Source organism: Dermacentor variabilis, chromosome 1, assembly GCF_050947875.1.
Source record: "Dermacentor variabilis isolate Ectoservices chromosome 1, ASM5094787v1, whole genome shotgun sequence".
Lineage (NCBI taxonomy): Eukaryota > Metazoa > Arthropoda > Arachnida > Ixodida > Ixodidae > Dermacentor > Dermacentor variabilis.
The window spans coordinates 184,805,633-184,823,157 of NC_134568.1; the positions used below are offsets into that span (position 1 = coordinate 184,805,633).

The 17,525-nt window shown below is 43.1% G+C and overlaps 2 protein-coding genes across 7 annotated transcripts in view; one reads left to right on the forward strand and one right to left on the reverse strand.

Moving 5' to 3' along the window:
* Nucleotides 1-458: 458 nt before the first annotated feature.
* LOC142588881 (zinc finger transcription factor family protein 17-like) overlaps nucleotides 459-17,525 on the forward strand; it is a 50,301-nt gene continuing 33,234 nt past the window's right edge. For 3 of the 5 annotated variants that reach the window (XR_012829744.1, XR_012829745.1, XM_075700706.1), the window contains exons 1-2: nucleotides 9,163-10,354; nucleotides 13,086-13,226. Coding sequence is in view for 1 of the 5 variants with exons in the window: in XM_075700706.1 (XP_075556821.1) it covers nucleotides 10,132-10,354; nucleotides 13,086-13,226 (364 nt within the window). In the remaining 4 variants the exon portion in view is untranslated. Of the gene's footprint in view, nucleotides 538-9,160; nucleotides 10,355-13,085; nucleotides 13,227-17,525 lie in introns of those variants that run through there. The other 2 variants (XR_012829747.1, XR_012829746.1) reach the window with 2 other exon arrangements.
* Nucleotides 1,006-17,525, reverse strand: part of LOC142588905 (uncharacterized) — a 54,987-nt gene continuing 38,467 nt past the window's right edge. The window contains exon 4 of one of the 2 annotated variants that reach the window (XM_075700732.1): nucleotides 1,006-4,091. In XM_075700732.1, the coding sequence (XP_075556847.1) occupies nucleotides 3,937-4,091 (155 nt within the window). In that variant the 3' untranslated portion in view covers nucleotides 1,006-3,936. Of the gene's footprint in view, nucleotides 4,092-13,047; nucleotides 13,169-17,525 lie in introns of those variants that run through there. The other variant, XM_075700719.1, reaches the window with a different exon arrangement.

Here is a 17,525-nt window from a genome sequence, read left to right on the forward strand (position 1 = left end):
CGCCCACAAAATGTTACAGGGTGCGCAAGCGTGTGGCAAAACGACCCTTCTTCCCTTCTAGCTGTGCACCCATGGTATCGAGTTTGCACGCATGCGCGTCCCTCTGAGACTGCAAGCGTGCATGTTTCTGCACTTCCTCCTTGTGCGCCGGCGATATCCGAATGTAGCCGTGAGGTGCCCCTCTTGCGATGGGCGCGAAACTATGTGAAGCCTGAGCTTGCGCGTGCCGCTGCGGCTGCTTTTTGTCGAGTCACGAGCGCTGACGCATACGGCCCAGTGGCGAACCCAGCAAGTAATTTTCTTTTAATGAGCTGCACCATTTTGTGTCCAATCTTTGTTGTTTCTTTTTATGAATGGGGCATTCTCCCACAGAAGAGCATGTCAGAAAATGCCCCCTATAGAAGGAGACAGTGTCAACTCCCATTGAAGACCAGCAGTTAGGACACATGGACCTGTGACAGAAAAGCTGCCGGATGGATCTGGGACAGCGACGCTGGCCTGTACTTTCCTATCGTCTCCATTATCCATGGCAACCTGGTATGAAGAGCATGCGTTGGCCATTTATGCTTGAACTACTTTTTCCTGGAAACAGTTAACAAAATGTTTTGCATGGAACAAAGAAGGTATGTTCACCTTCGCAAGTAGTGGCTCATAGGGAAGGCTGGCACATTGGCTGGAGGGATCAAGGTTGGACATGTTGATCTCGACTGCACTTTTAACTCGTCTATGGCAGCCTGAAAGCAAGAGTGCTTATGCTAATTTTCTGTTTGCCCTACGACATAGAATACACTGCCTACTTAAAGTACTCGGTAAAGCTGTTGAACAAGTTCAACTTAGGAGGAATTGTAGAAGCCCGGTAACCTGGGAAAGTTGGTATGATTTCACTGAGAGGGAAAATTAATTTGCACCCATTCAAATCTGAACTACTGGAGGCACCAGTACCTAAGCCAGAGAACCAGGGGTAGAGAGGCTGGCCAAGACTGCTTTCATCAAAACTCTTAGTAACATGATGGGAAGACGTCTGCCAGCCAATAACCGCTTCAACTAAAACTGTGCAGCATAATGTGGACAAAGCAAGACATAAAAGCTATAGAGACAAGCCCACGATAAGTATCCTCATCCCTGTAATGTTGTTTTCCTTTTTCGACGATGCATGGCACAGTTTTACTTCAAGCTCATGTTTACAAAATGGCCTCATACTATGTTTTATTGTGGAGTAACTGTTTATTCCATCACATAGTCAGCGAGGTCATTACAACAGTCAAGTGAAACGTTTACCTCTGCAAGCAGCAACAAGCTTTCAGCACAAGCTTGCATGGGCTGTGAATATGCACAGAGTAAGTGTACGACATGGCTTGTTGTGTCAGGTGCACTGTCCCATTGGCCAACTGTATGAGGAAGCTGGGAGATTCCAAGCTTGAGAGTATTAGTTATAGTAATGGAAAGAATGTCGTATAGCAATAATTCATTACAATTAAACCTTGTTATATGAAACAATTATAAATAGAATTACTGCTTAAATAACAAGTGGTGAATCACCAAGAGAATTACATGTATATGAAACTTCATACATCAAACTTGCTCAGACATTAAATGGATATATTGAACTCCGTAGCATTGGACATTGGGACACATATTAAAGGCTTCACTGCAGTACATTGGCAGATCCTGGTGGGGCAAATAGGACCTACAAATTCTGCATGGGCTAAAGGGTAGAAAGCGCTGCTCTGAATGTATCTATGTAGTCAAACGCCTTTTTAACAAAGTGCTCGCACCTTCAAAATCCTTTGCTATGCAGGTCACTTTGTTTTAAAGGTTGCGCAGCTCACTGCTCACAATAGCTAAGCACTTTCAACAAAAGAAAATCTTTAACAAGAATTCAAGAGAGACTTAATGAAATAGACCGCTAATTTTTCTCTGCAAAATATCCCTGACAGCACGTTCTACTGTAGCCACCCTATGCTCCATTGAGGTTCCCAGCTTGCTCTCCAACCAAATGCAGGAACCATGCAAAGCAAAGCCCCCGATTGTCTAGTGCCCCTAAGCCTCCCTTGCTGCAAAATTTTTGGTCGCCTTCGTTGACATTCGCGGCCTATCCATGCATTCGTCAGCCGTTGATCCGTCACAACAAGTAGCATACGAGGTGAGTGAATCCTGGAGCAGGGCAACAGAACTAGTAATATCAGCATGCTCTTCAAATACACTGCTGTTAGCGCTAGCGCACAGCTTACCCTGGTGACATCTTCGCGGGGCAGTGGTGGCACTGGTGCAGCATTCGTTTTATAAACGTAAATCAGCCGCCAGGGACGCATAAGTTTCTTTGTTTTACAGGCAAATTAATTGTGGTCTTCATTGTAGAGCTGTTCAACTGTAATCTAGTGCTTATGCTGATGCTACTTGCTGCATGCAGCGGTTCGTTTTCCTCACGTGATAGTGTGCGACGCTGTTGTATCTCAGCTTTCGGACTTTAAAACCAGCAAGCATCTAAAATGTGCTGCATAATAGACAGTTTTAGTTTAGCGTACGCTATAAAATAGTGGGTCATCACTGCGCATGCGCAGAACGCTAAACGACCCATTGCGTATAGCGTACGCGCACTATTTCTCAGATTTAGCATTAGTGTCTTTGCGTGGTTTGCGGAATTTGCGTGAAACATGGCGGCGGCCCCGGCTGCCAGCTTCGAATTGAATTTGGCGTTGCTTTTGTAAAATGGACTTCGTTCTTTGCAACTGACTGTGTAAATGGCTTTCGCTTAGTCTCAGGCTGCTTCGACGACAGAGTATTATGGATAACCTTGTGGTGTTTTCGAGATCGCTTCTCGTTTCGAGTGAGTTGAAACCTAACGAAAGAAACATCCGACATGTTAGCACCGCCTATAGCTACAGTCGGGAGATAGCCGCAATGACGGCACATGGCCTTTAAGATCTGAACATCTCACAGGCCAACTCAACCTAAAGAAATGTGTGCTGCTTAGCATACGCTATATATACTTTAGCGTATAGCATACGCTATAGTTGCATACGCTAAATTAAAACTGTAATGTCAGACCCATAAGTTAGCTTCATCCCAATACAGTGGTGTTATGCATTCAACCATGCACTTAGCATTGTGATGAAGTATACCAACAGTGGGAAGGGGTCACAAACACTGGACATAGCAAGGTTACGCGGTCAAGCATACCATAGCGCTGAAGCATACTGAAAGTGGAAAAAGATAAAATTACATGCAGAGTATCCTGTGGGAGTTATCTAAATGATGCATAAGCATTTGCGACTGATCACCTACTGTTTTGTCGTCATATGCTGCTGCGTTTCATATAATTGCGAGAAACGCCACGAAAAAAATCATGAAATGGAGAAGCGCATTTGCAACACCAAAATGTTAAACTGAGACCAGCATGAGTATGAAGCAGAGGCCAGTAGTAGCACTGTTCACTCCTGTTATATTATGGTGCATTTGGATGATGTTGCTGCTTCATGGAAGATGAGCATTGGCCAATGCATGCTGTTCTACGTGACGTAATTGAACTGTCACGTTAGGTAGACGTCATACGTAGATGTGGTCAATGATGCTGCCTCCTCTCGATGCAAACCATTATCAACTGTACATCAGCGGCCGCTGCTTATGGCACGGCTGCGCAGGCCCGATCTTACAATTCGCTCGCTCATGCGGGCCTTATCTTGAAAGCAATCATCTTACGTGATGGACGGGTTTCCTCATTGGGTAAGCATAGAAACCTTTACGCATTTTGTTTAAAAGTGAAGCTTTCTTTGTCTCTTCCTCTGACTTTCCCACTCCAGCTGCTGCTGTGGACTGCTGCTGATGTCACACACACCACATCGGGGGGGGGGGGGGGGGGGGGGGGGGGGGGTTCAGAGTGTGTATATACATGACAGGCACAAGTAAGAGAGGAAAGGAGATGGGAGAAGCTTGTTTTCACCCCACCGCATCGAATGTGCACAATGTCCTCTGGAGCTCCCTGGCCGTTGTCACATTAGCCACCTGACAGCTGCAATTATCCGTGACTCCCCTCAGAAGCACTGAAGAAACTGCAGCGCTTATGTGCGAGGCGAGAGGGGACACAGATAGAACTGTAGAGAGAAGAAGAGGGAGGAGAAGAGGCAGTTCCCATATAAGATGGGGGAAGTGACATGAGAAGGCAAGGAAACTCCACTAACATACAACAGCAGTTGCGGTGTGCTTATGTTCAAGGCACAATACAATACGTTGCTGCTATTTCTGAAAAAATAAACACAATGAAAATATGTCAAGCGGGCAATTCACACGGCGTGCAGAAGCAGAGCCGCATTAATTAAAGCACACTGCAGCGTCCAGGAAACACTACAGAAGTGGTTGACCGTCAAATCAACACTTCTGTGCCCGCTGCATTAGCTATGCTGCTATGGCATTGCGAGAGGTCATGGATTTGATCCCAATCACGGGAGCCACATTTCGACGGGGGCGAAATAGAAAACCCATGTGCACTTAGATTTTAGGACACATTAAAGAACATCACGGTGTCAAAATTAATCTGGAGTCTGCCACTATGCCGTGCTTCATAATCTGAGTGTCGTTTTGGCACGTACAGCCCCATAATCCAATTCAAGTTTAAAACTTCTGCCATAACGCGATATGCCATATGAGGAAATGACAACACTTAACCCTCTCGGGTTATAAGATATGGCCCACAACGCCTCATGCAAACACCTCTCCCTGTGTGTTCTGCCTCTTACGCAGACAAACAGCAGTGGTGCCCACAAGGTAACGTTTAACATCAATTCGCCGATCTCGTGTTAGCCTAAACGTTGAAGAAATTAAGCTTTAGCCGTCAACACTGCTAATTATCGTCAATCAGAGCATCCAGCATGGAAAGCTTCACTTACATCAATTCCCACAGGGTGTGGGATCTGCATAATTTTTCCCTTATTCCTCATTTTTGTGTGCATAGCATGAACAGGAAGATGTTCCAATGAGCTCAGTTTTGAAAATATAGGATTATATGTGCAATCTCCGATTACGGTAAAAGCACCAAAACCCTTAAGAAGTGTACAGGCAGGGATTTAGAGCTATTTCCGGCAGGGTTGTGGTGATTTGGGCCCTTGCTTCGCCCATCTTGCAAGCTCCATATACGAGACTGCAACACAGCCTTGCACATGTTCCCGACTATACATGCGCACATGTGCCGTCATCTGTCACAGTATGAGCACCGAGACATCTAATAACTCACATGACACCCATTCAAAGCTGGTTCTGACGTTGCTGCAATGATGGACCGCAATACATTACAGAAGCTCCAGTGCATAACACAACTGCATTGCGGTGAAGCTTAGTCTAGGGCATTGACATTGAAACTTGTTTAAGAAATCACATTTCCTCAAGCCACAACCAGCATGCATATTCGTGCTCTTAAACTGCACAAGGGCCATCCATATGCCGACGTGTCGGAATGTTAAGTCAGGTGTAGTTCTGACCAGAATGCACATATTGTTTGGCATGTCTAGAAAGTTCCTAAAGTCACCTCTGCCGCATTATAGTTGAGTTAAGCAGGGAAGCTTATGCAATGTATTGCACTGAAGCATATTAAAAGCGAAAAATTGCAGTTTCATTGCTGTGGCGATTTAAGCTCCTTGTTTGGGGGGCCATGATCGTGCCCCTCTGGAGGGCACAAAGGAGCGAGGAATCATGGTTGGAGAGCATGACACAAACCCTGGCGATGGAGAAACAGCTTTGATGACCTGCTCTACCGAAACTGCACTGCTTGTTCAGCAGGTGTTAATCAAGAAGCTAGAAAAATGAAACCTAGTAGTCTGGATATTTATTGACTACAGCAAGGCTTTTGACAGTATGCAACGCAAGATTCTAATAACAGAGTTGACTGCAAACGGTGTACATGGAATGACATATTTTGTTGTGTTCGTATCTGCTTGATTGCAGGCAATGCGTTGTCATTGGAAATAGTATTTCCTTGGACGGCAATATTGTTAGGTGTCCCACAGGGCAGCATTTTAGGTCCCCTTCGACATTTACGTTAATGACATGATAGACATACGAAGGTTGATCCAGAAATAAGGTTCCCATCAATTTTAGAAGTAGAGAACATTGTTTATTCTCATAGAAATTTACATTATTGGAAAGATGAAACTTACATAATTGCCATCTTTTTCTATGCATTTTTGTATACAGTGCTCCAATTTCTGTATCCCAGTGTCGTAGAAGTCTGCCGCCGACCCACTGAGGAAGCATTTCACCTCTTCGACTTCATCGCTCCTGAAGCGTTGGCTACTAAAATGTTCTTTTAGCTTGGGGAACAAGTGATATTCACTAGGTGCAAGGTCCGGACTGTACGGTGGGTGGGGCATGACAGTCGACCCAAAGTTTGTCAAAAGTTCCTGGGTTTGACAGGAGACGTCAGGTCTGGTGTTGTCGTGAAGCAGTGTTACACTGGCTGCCAGTTGTCCTCGCCGGCAGTTCTGAATAGCTTGCCTGAGTTTTCATAGTGTTGCACAATAACTCTCAGAGTTGATTGTTGTCCCACGTTCCATTAAATCGATCAGCAGTACTCCCTTATGATCTTAAAAAACAGTGGCCATGACTTTGCCAGCAGAAGGAGTTTGAAATTCTTTGCGACTGGTGACTCTGAGTGACGGCACTCTTGGGATTTTTATTTCATATCAGGAGTGAAATGAAACACCCACTTTTAGTCTCCCATAAAAATGGAGTCCAACAATCCTTCCTTATCTTCTTGACAATTTTGAAGAAACTGGCGAGCACAGTCAAGGCGTTTCTCCTTGTAGTCTGATGTCAATAGCCGCGGTATCCATTGAGCACAACACTTCTGATACCCCAATACTTTAGTCAAAGCTCTTTCCACTGTACCGTAAGAACTTCCAGGAATCTGAGCAATAAGTTCACAGATGTTGATCCTCCTCTTCCGAAGCACTTTGCATTGGGCCATCTTGATAACCACCTTCGAAACTGACGGTCTTCCACTCCGTTCTTCATCGTGGACTTTCTTTCAACCGGCACTAGACTCCCTAAACCACTTTCCGACGTGTTGAACGGACATGCACTTGTCGCCATACACCTCTGTCAACTGATGATGAATATCCACGGGGGAGTCCCCTTGGCGTGCAAAAAGCGAATTGCGGAACAAATCTGGTACTTGGCGCGATCAACAATGGGAACCTCCATATCGGACGGCTGCTGAGCCAAGAATGAGCGGTGCAGCGAAGCAAAGTGCGGCTGGGGGGAATGGAGAGTGGGGGAACAGCCGCCTGCATGAGTGTTGCCGGATTTCACCTCGCACCTTCCCGTGCGGCTGGAGCTCTTTGGGAACCTTATTGCTCGATGAACCCTTGCAGAAAGCGAGGCAACAACCATTCTATATGTGGATCATACCAGCCTGTTTGTCTCTGGTCTGGAGGCTTGCGATGTCATTCCTAAAGTGAACGCGCTCCTTTCCATATTTCATTGGCATGGTCCAGCCACAATGGCCTTCAAAATATTATTTCTTTCCAGAACAGTTGAAATTACAAATTTAACAGGCACTATTTGCAACTCATATTAACTACTGCATGCATGTGTGGGGCACCACTGTGAACACTAACACAAGCTTTTTCTTCAGAAACGTGCACGTCGGAATTATTGCTAACGTTCCATACCTCCACACAACATCACCACTTTTCACCAAATTTAATGCGATTTCAAACTGCCAGATCTGTATGGCTTTCCTTTACTCTATTCATATTTTTTTCCTCTAACAAAGTCTCTTCACTTGTAAAATCACTGTCGGGACTACAGCCAGGATAGATGGCTCGTGCCAAAAAGGCTAACAATTTATCTAATGCAATCGCTAACCTGTAATGTTCCTTTACTTCTTAATAAGTATGAAAACCAAGGCATTATTAATGACCATGTATTTATCCGGAAAGAAACGCGAAATATTTTTTGGTCTACAATCATTCATTACATGATGCCTGCTCGCGGGAACAAATGTATGGATATCCACTGGGAGTTACTAACGCGCTTTTCTTTCTCTCTCTCTCTCTCTATAATATATATATATATATATTATATATATATATATATATATAATATATATACATATATATTTTGATGGGCTCAGACACGGAACCAGTGTTTACGGTCGTCTTCTCTGAAGAAGGACAAGAAGCCCCCGGAAAGGCTGGTGATGGTCATCGGAGACGTTGATCTTCCCAACGATGTCAGGCAGGTGTTGGAACAAAGGTCCGAAATTCAGCCACGAGCCACGGATAGAAGCACATGAGTTCCTGGCACTTAATAGGCGCATAGCAGGAAAGGCGTTGGAAGAAAACCGTGAAAGATGCCTTCTGGATGGTGTGAATACGCTTATAAGATCTACGACCAGCACTAACACGTTGACTAGCAAAGATTCAATGGGAAAAGTCGTGTCGTATTACAGGAAGAATAGACTCCGGCTTTTTCAAGCTGACAAGGATGGTGGGTTTGTGGTGCTCACCGAGGAAGAGTTTCAAAAAAGAGCCGGCGAAGCAATTGCAAAGAACTTCATCCCTCTGAAAGCTAGTGCGACGCGAGTGAGAGGCAAGGCGGCTGCGATGTGCAAAGAATTAGATCTGAGCACGCTGGCCAATGACATTGGTAACAGCAAAAGCAATGCCCTTTCCATGTTCTTTACGGCCAAAACGCACAAACTGTCCGTGCCATTCAGAACAGTGGTCAGCGAAAATGGAACTTGGCTGATTGTGTTAAGCAAGTTTCTTCAAAAGCACCTTACATCCCTTAAAGTTCAAGATCCGTACGCCACAAAGAGTTCAAAAGATGTTGTTAGGTTTCTTGAGGGATGTACTTCCAATGGTTATGTGTTTTCAGTAGATGTTGAAGACTTGTTTTACTCTGTGCCCCACGATGCCTTATTTCGTTCTGTCAGAGATGCTATAGGAAGTAACAGTGCAGTAGAGTTCCAAAACTCCTCTGGCGTGTCAATATATAATTTTATGAAAATGCTAGAATTTTACCTTGATGTGACGTTAATCTCTTTCGAGAACAAGTTTTATCGACTAAGACAAGGGATTTGTATTGGATCCTGCGTCGCCCCGGTGCTTACTAACATTTTCTTAACCTGTATTGACAGCACCTTGGAGCCAATTTTAACATGGTGCTTGTCCTGTGTTGTTCTCCCCACTTGTGAACGTCTTCGTTGGCGCTGTTCCGTCCTAAATCAAGTATGCACCATCTAGCCCAAATGAATGTTGTCCTGAACTTCTAGACTCGTTGATTTTTTCATCGCCGCGTCTAGCCATAACCACTATGGTCTAGCCCCAGGGAGCCCAAACAGAGAAAACGAAGGTAGAAATGAACGATAAAGGTAATCTAAAATGACGCAGGAACTAGGCAGCCACCGTACCTGCGGTTAATCAAACATTCAAATTTTGACACTTCACGTGCCAAAGCCGAGAACTGATAATGAGGCACACCGTAGCGGTGAACTGCGGATTAATTTTCACCGCGCGGGATTCGTTAACATGTGTTTAACGTATGGTACACGGGCATTGCATTTTTACTTCGTCGAACCCCGTCGAAATGCGGCCTCCACGACCGAGATGTGATCCCACAACCTCACTTTCGCAGCGCAACGCCAAAACCACTAATACAACATGGTGGGTCTAGAAGCCATCAGGACAGTTTCAGTTGGCTGGACCAATAAACCATATTGCTTTTCACAAAATCCCGCAAAAGTTGCGGAGTCCAACATGACGGTCTAATGTGAGGAGTTTATTTTAAACTTGTTTCAATGCCAGGGCAGAATACTCAGACTTCGCCAACGTTACATCGCGATTGCATCTTTTGTCAGAATAGTAGATGCTTTCGGATTGCTACAGGCGCGCCCGTGCAGCCCACGCAGTTCGTGCGTGGTTGCGGACCGGAGGAGAGAGATATGCACAAGAGAGGATATCTGCCACGCCTTCCGACGTCACTCATGCTTCGCAAAGAGTGACGTCAGCATCTCTCAGCTTTTTCTTTCCTCCATGGTCAGAGCACCCGCAGATATAGAAGGCCCGCTTGCACGCACTGAGCATAGTTACATAATCGGTTTTTAGGAAACCCCATGCTTCTCTTCGCGGTCTCGCAATGGCGAAAGTTGCTTCCTTTGAATGTCAGTACTGCGACCTGCGGTTAGCGAACAATCGCAGTCTGCAGAGGCACATAAAACTTGTGCACAAAATCACTCACCCGAAGTACAACTGCGACGAGTGTGAAGTAGCCCTGACTTTGAAAGAACTGGAGTACCGCCATATCAGCGTGCATTTCTTCGAGCCAGAATATGAGAGGTATCACTTTCTGACAATGCCAGGTAAGACACTTGCTTATTCTCTCAAAGCAACGCGTGATTACCGCTGCACCTGTTATTTTTGCATTACGGGCTTGCAGAGTGAACGATTCACTTGTTCACTTATTGCTTGAAATGTGCTCATTTATGGTGCTTTCATGCTTAACATTTTATCTGACCATGCACTAGCTGCAACTTATACCATCATACATTAAATTGCATGCTTATCATTGCTGTTTTGAATCGAAGCAACGCAGAATCATTGCTGATGGATCTTTTTTAGGAATCTCATATTTGCTGATGGATCTTTTTTAGGAATCGCATATTTAAGTTTTAAAAAAATGTAACCGCCGCGGCGGCCGCATTTAGATGGGAGCGAAATGCAAGAAACGCCTGTGTGGCACGTTAAAGGGACATTAAAGTGAAAAATTATTTCTTCTGCATCAGTAAATTACCGTTCTACAACACCAAAAACACCACTGTTACAATGATAAGACGTTTGGTAAGCCAGAAAAAGCGCAAGAACGAAATACGGGTGGCGACGCCTACTTGAGTTCCCGCACCTGGGGGCTGTGACGTCGTGGATTTTGATGGCATCTTCTAGGGCCTACTAATTATATATAGCGGTACAGATTGACTATATTGAGTTCTAAAGGAACCAAATATTAAACATGGCAAGTTTCAGGAACCTTTATTCAGCCAACGCGGCCCAAATGCGAAAACATACTTTGGAATCCCTGACGTCACGCTAACGTACCGGCACTGGGGTTTCGGCGCGAAATTCAAATACTGATACTTCGACCTTCATTTTCTCATCTAATAATCAAACTATTTTTTTGAACTCAATGCCTGCAGGGTTCTCAAACAATGCTTCATTAGTCTAAACTGATTTATTGTTTCGCTTTAGTGTCCCTTTAAAGATCCCCTCGTGGTCAAAATTAATCTGGACTGCGCCACTATGGCATGCCTCATAATCAAATCGTGGTTTTAGCGCATAAAACCCTAGAATACATTCTATAAAAGAAAAGTGACTGGAGGAGCATGAATGAAGTTAATGATTTGCTATTTTTACTTTAACTAATGAAAGAAAGAAAACAAATATACAAAGTATGAACCCTGCTTCTAGTTCCCAACTTCTGTAAGGTAAACCATGCGATACAATATATGCAGATTTGGTAGCATGAATATTAGCCATAGTGGTGGCCATGCCATGCAGGAAAGCACTCGCTTTGCAAACTTGGAAATGGGTAAGCACCTATAGTATGGTACAGGAAAAATTTGTTTCTCCCCATTGCAGCAAGCACCTACTTTTTTTTTTTACTGCATTCTTTAGGGTCTAGAAGCAATAGTTGTCAGGTTAGGTAGCATGGACAAGCCTCCTTGTACATTAATAATGTGTTAAATCAGCTTTTCTGTTCAAGAAATCTGGTCTAATCTTGTGCCCTAAACTGGTGCTGGAGCTTTCATATGCTTTACAGTCGTCGTATAGTTATGCACAGGCTTGCGCGGTATTGCACACTAATGAATAGAGGCAAGTGCACAGGTATGAGATTGCACTTCTGCCTAAGGTCGATCTGCAGTCGAGTACATGGCTTTGTGTGAGCGAGAACTCCATACAATGGAAAGGATTGCGTCTAAAAACATGTACACACAGCAGAAAAAACAAAGTAGCACTTCATATCAATCTTAACACAATAAGTAAATGCTGAGTCAACCAAAGCGCAAATTTTGCATTGTTTGATTAAAGAAGTGCTAGAAGTACTGTACACTAGTTCTAATGATAGCTCCTGTCGAAGTTTTATATTTCCTGAATTCCCAATGTGCAAAAAATTTAAATCTACTAATTGTTCAGTTAAAACACGGGGAAAACATGGTGTCAACCACGTGCCAACTCACGCGTGTTAGCCGGCATGTCAACGGCGTCTGACACGCCGGCTGAGAAAAAGAAGAGGAAAGAAAAAAGGATACGCCAAGAAACCAAACTAAGTGTTGTTGCCTATAGCTTGAAATTTAGCATAGCGGATAGATTATAAAGCTCCTTTTGAAATGTTTATGCCTATTTGTTGCAATGCCTTGAACTTATAGATAAGGTATGATTCTCTGTATTTTCTTTCTCGTTCAGAACGGAAATTTGTAAGATGTAGAGTTGTCATTTTCAGTTGTCATTTCATGCAGTTCTTGGCGTTGCTCACGAAAAAAATTTTGATGGCAGTCACTTTGTGCTGCTATAATTAGACGCCATGATGTCACAGTGTCAACCTCAAATTAATAAAGCAAATTAGCTTACAGTTTCTATACATACTGTCTTCGCAGGAGTTTGATCTGTGTATGAAAGCTGCAAAATGTACTCAAACAAAGCATAGTTTAAAAATGTACAAGAAGCAACATCATTCTTGTCACTTTTTTATATCTTCTTTTTCTTCAATTCCATTATGCTTCGCTCTAAAATTTTGCCCTGAGAAAAACAAATGCTTGATCCTCATCAGGAAAAGAGAAAAGATGTCACTGAACCTCTTCTTCATAACTACCGAGTTCCACAACATGTCTACGATTCAACTTTGTAACGCTAGTTCTGTGCATTACACACCCTGAAATGCAGACTGAACATACAAGTGTCCAGGGTACTTAATCTTCTTTCTTCTTCTAAATTACCCCATAAGATATTCTGCACAGCCAACGTGGGCTTACAATAAACTGATTCCCCTTGACACACTGCATACATGTAACATTTGCTTTATTTTATTATCCTGATCAGCTTTCAAGTCATTGAAGGAAAAGGTGGAGAAAGACACACGCAGTCACTTCATTGCAAGGACAGGTACAGAGACTTGCGGCCACCTGAAAAAGAAGCATTTCTACTTCGTCTGTCACCGGTCTGGAAGTTATGCTTCACAAGGTATCGTGAAATGCCCGTATCATGACCACCAGTCTGAGTCTCTGGCTTTGATGGGTTTTTAAAAACCACAGAGATTTTTGTTCAGTCATGTTTATACGATTACTCAAAGAAGCGTTAACAGCATATCGGAATGAACCTCAACCTGGACAGTTATCTCGGTATGCTCACCCAAGCTGGGAATCATGTGTGCCTAAAGTTGGGCTTAAACACACTCCAAGGCCATCTTGGCCAAGATTATACATATTATTCTATTTCCTTCCTATCATTCAACGCACCATGTATGCAGTAACACTGAATGAAGTGCGAGTGATGCGAAAGAAAATAGAACAGGATAAAAATTGTATACACTAGCCTGACCCTGGTCACCTCAAAGCCTATGCATCAATATTAAACTACTTACACCCGAGTCCAAGTGTACCACTGTCCAAGTGGCTGCCCTTTAAACAAAGCTCTAGTAATGCTGGACCTTGCTGTTAAAGAACTCCTATAATCAACCACAAGACATCGGCTGTAATCGCAAACCAGACCTATGATAGCACCAATGTTAAACTATTTGTTGTCACCAATATGAGTTAAGCACATTTGTTTTAGAACTACACTGTACTATTTCTGTGTCAGTGATTGCAGGGGAGTCCTCGTGTATCGTGTTAGACATAAAAGGATTAAAGAGATGCCTACAGAGACATTGTGAAAGTAGCTGGTATTAGTAGATTGCACCAATGATTGGAACATCTTTTTGGAGCACATGTTATAAGCACATGTAATAAATAACGAACAGTGACACAATACATCCAGCGGTCAGATGCAAGTAGTACTCCTCAACATGACAACAGATCACTATTCACCACTGTCGGAGTGGCAAAGTTTAAAGTTCGTTTCCAAAAGCATTGCCTGCCTGGGTTACATGTCGTCATAACCTTCCCATGTTATGAATACGTAAAATTTATAGCAGGCCCATCCCAAAAATTTGGGGACGTCCAAAGCCAGTATATCAAAAAAATGTCTTCTGTTTGATTCTACTCTAACCTTATAGTCCACGGATTTCAAGTGACTGGCCCAGCTAGTAGTGCAGGTGGCATGCAGCTCTAACAAGTAGTGCGGCTGGCATAGGAATACTTTATTGTGGCACTGGTGGCCTGAATTCAAAGCCTTTTCATTAAATAACAAAGCTCAAAAAGAACAGTGCCACAGTTATTTTTGTCTTACTGAGACTTGGCTAATACAGCCCACACCCACAGTGGGTGGTGTGTCAGCATGCAGCGGTGGCCTAGCCAGTTAAGGATTTGGGCTAGGAAATAAGTAGTCATGGTGCATGTTGGAGCAGAAAAATTCGCCCTTTTGGAATAGTTCGAGTAGTACAGCAGTAATGTGTAGCCATTTGGTGCAGCTCATTATTACTGTGCACTCACTAAATGCTGCTCAACAGCAAAGGAAGACACCAAGGCCAACAGCCAGCAGCAGCCAATTAGTACCACGTCAGTATGTTGCAAACACTTTTCTTTGAATAGGTAAGAAACCTTCACAAACAATTGAAAAATTCATGCAGAAACTCCTCTGGGACTTGAGTACGCTTAAGCATTGTACCACTTGCTCATCTCCACGCAGCCCAATGTCATTATCAACTCATTTTCAAGGATACGGCAGCCTGTAATGGAAAATTTCAGAAAGACATCCTAGGGAAAGTAAAAGACGTCCAAATGAATGTTACTGAACTTCTTTCCTAAATGGAAGGAACCTCTGGCGTCACGAGGTAATTCATATGCTTGACACCCAGGACAAACTGGAAAGCATAAAATCAGGACAATTGCAACACAAGTTTGGTGGTAGACGACCTCAGTAACAGATTGCGTCACAACAACCTTATCTTTAAAGCAGTCATTGAGCAAGACTCAGAGACGTGGCAGGAAAAGGAAGGGCTTGTAACTGAGTTAGTTTCTAAATATTTAGGCATTGCAGCTGGTGAAATTGAACGTGCCCATAGAATAGGACAGAAAAGACAAGGCTATACTTGGCTGGTAATTGTGAAATTCCTAAACTTAAAAAAGAAAACACATACTGAAAAATGCATTTAAACTAAAAAAGGTTTGAATCGTCTCATGTGGACTGATAAGGATTTTTCAATGAGGATGCAGTCCAGAAACTCCGAGATTTCGGACGTTCCAAACAGAAGCCCGCTGAAAGGTTCAAACTTCTGTTTGGCAAGCTTCTACTAAACAACACGATTTGTCTTTGACCATACCGCTAATGAAGTAAGTGCCCTCCCGAAACGTCACGTCCTCGTGAAAACCCAGTGATGTAAAAAATGAACGCTGTGATGCATGTGTGTCAATTCTTTTGTCAAACTTCCGCAGCTTATTTCGTGAGCGAGATCACCTCTGTTCTTATCTTGAATCCTGTTCAGTAGACGTTCTAGGCACCGAAACCTGGTTGTCATTCGACATTTTGGATCGTCCTTGTCTCGTCAGTTTTCATTATTTAGAAAACATAAAACTGAATCGAGAGGTGGCGGTGTGTTAATCGCAGTAAAATCTAGTTTGGAAGCTTGTGTTATTGAAACTAATTCCTGCCTCAAAATTGTAAGGGTTGCTCTCTGTCTGCCCACACATTCTACCTCTGTCATTGGAGTCTGCTATCGTCCACTTGATTCATCCCACTACTTTCCAGATCATCTAAACAAGTCTTTTAAGTTTTGTCCAGAACAAGTACCCGACATCACCAATATTTCTTGTCGGCGATTTCGACTATCCCAATATTGAATGGCATTGATGCCGACCCCTGTATGGCACAAGAAAAACGTCAATGCCAATATTTTCCTGGCATGCTCTCAACTTTCAATTTGCATCAAATTGTTTCTGTTCCCACTCATGGTGATTCACTCTGACCTCATACTAGCCACAGAACCAAATAATGTTACGGAAAATGTATTGGATGGTATCAGTGGCCACAATATCTTGCATTGTGAATTCATAGGTGCCCTGAAGAAACATGAAAATAGAAAGAAATTAATATTTGATTACACCCGCATGAATGTCAGCGGGCTTGTTAGTGACCTTTCCACCTTTTCTGTCGGCTTCTTGCAGTCATTCCCTCATTGCAACATAAATACAAACTGGGTTTTTCTTCATAATGGGCTGATCACACTTAAAAAGAAAAGCATATTCCAAAATTCAAAATAACAGCCTGCACAGAAAGCACTTGGTTTGCGACGCATGTGAAACCTATATATTGCAGAGCTGAACTATGAGCATCTGTGGAAGATTGGAGGCCCTATCGTGAGCACGCACACTTATGCAGGACCGTAACAACAGCCAAAGATAAATTTTTCAACCATGACATTTCAGACATGCTTAGCAATGACACAAAAATTTAGGAAACCCAAATTATCAAACTTGACGGTACCGTTATCTAAGGATGGTAACATTCTTTCTCTGGCACGTGTTGCTATTGAATTCAACAAGTTTTTTTTCATCCGTTTTCACGGACGAGACTCCTGTACCTAGTAGCTTTCAGGCCCCTATTTTGCATTCAAGCATGCACAACATTAATATCACTTCTGAAGTAGTACAGTCCTGTATTGATTGTCTTCCAACTAACTCTGCTCCTGGCCGTGATGGCATCTGCCCTAAACTTCTTAAGATATCCAAACCTGCAATATGTCGCATTTTAGCCAAGCCTTTTCAGCAATGTATTGACACTGGATGCGTCCCAAATGTTTGGAAGGCAGCTTGCATAATTCTCATATTTAAATATGGTGATTCGTCTAACCCATCAAATTACAGACCAATTTCTTTAACCAGCATGTACTGCAAACTTCTCGAACACATCATTTCATCTGCTCTAATGAAGTTTCTTACAGAACATACTTTTTCTTTATAAGTCGGCATGGACTTTTACACGATTGATTTGAATTAATGACTTGCATAACTCCACTCATTCTTTTTATCGAATCGATGTAATATCTCTAGACTTCGCGAAGGCTTTTGACAAGGTTCCTCAATTCTGGCTTATTCATAAACTGACAGATCTTAACATGTGAGGATAACTAGGTGGACTACAATCTTTTTAACTAACCGGTAGCAATCAGTTTTCATCAATGACCATTTGTCTCCATTAAATCATGTCAAATCTAGAGTACCGCAAGGTTCCATGCTCAGGCCTATTTTGTTTTTAGATTATATTAACGATATTAGTAATGGTAGGCGTTTCATAGACTATTTGCTGATGATTGCGTGATCTACTAACCCTGAGGACACCTGCTACCTTCCATCTTACTTAGACAAGCTCCTTAAGTGGGGCAGT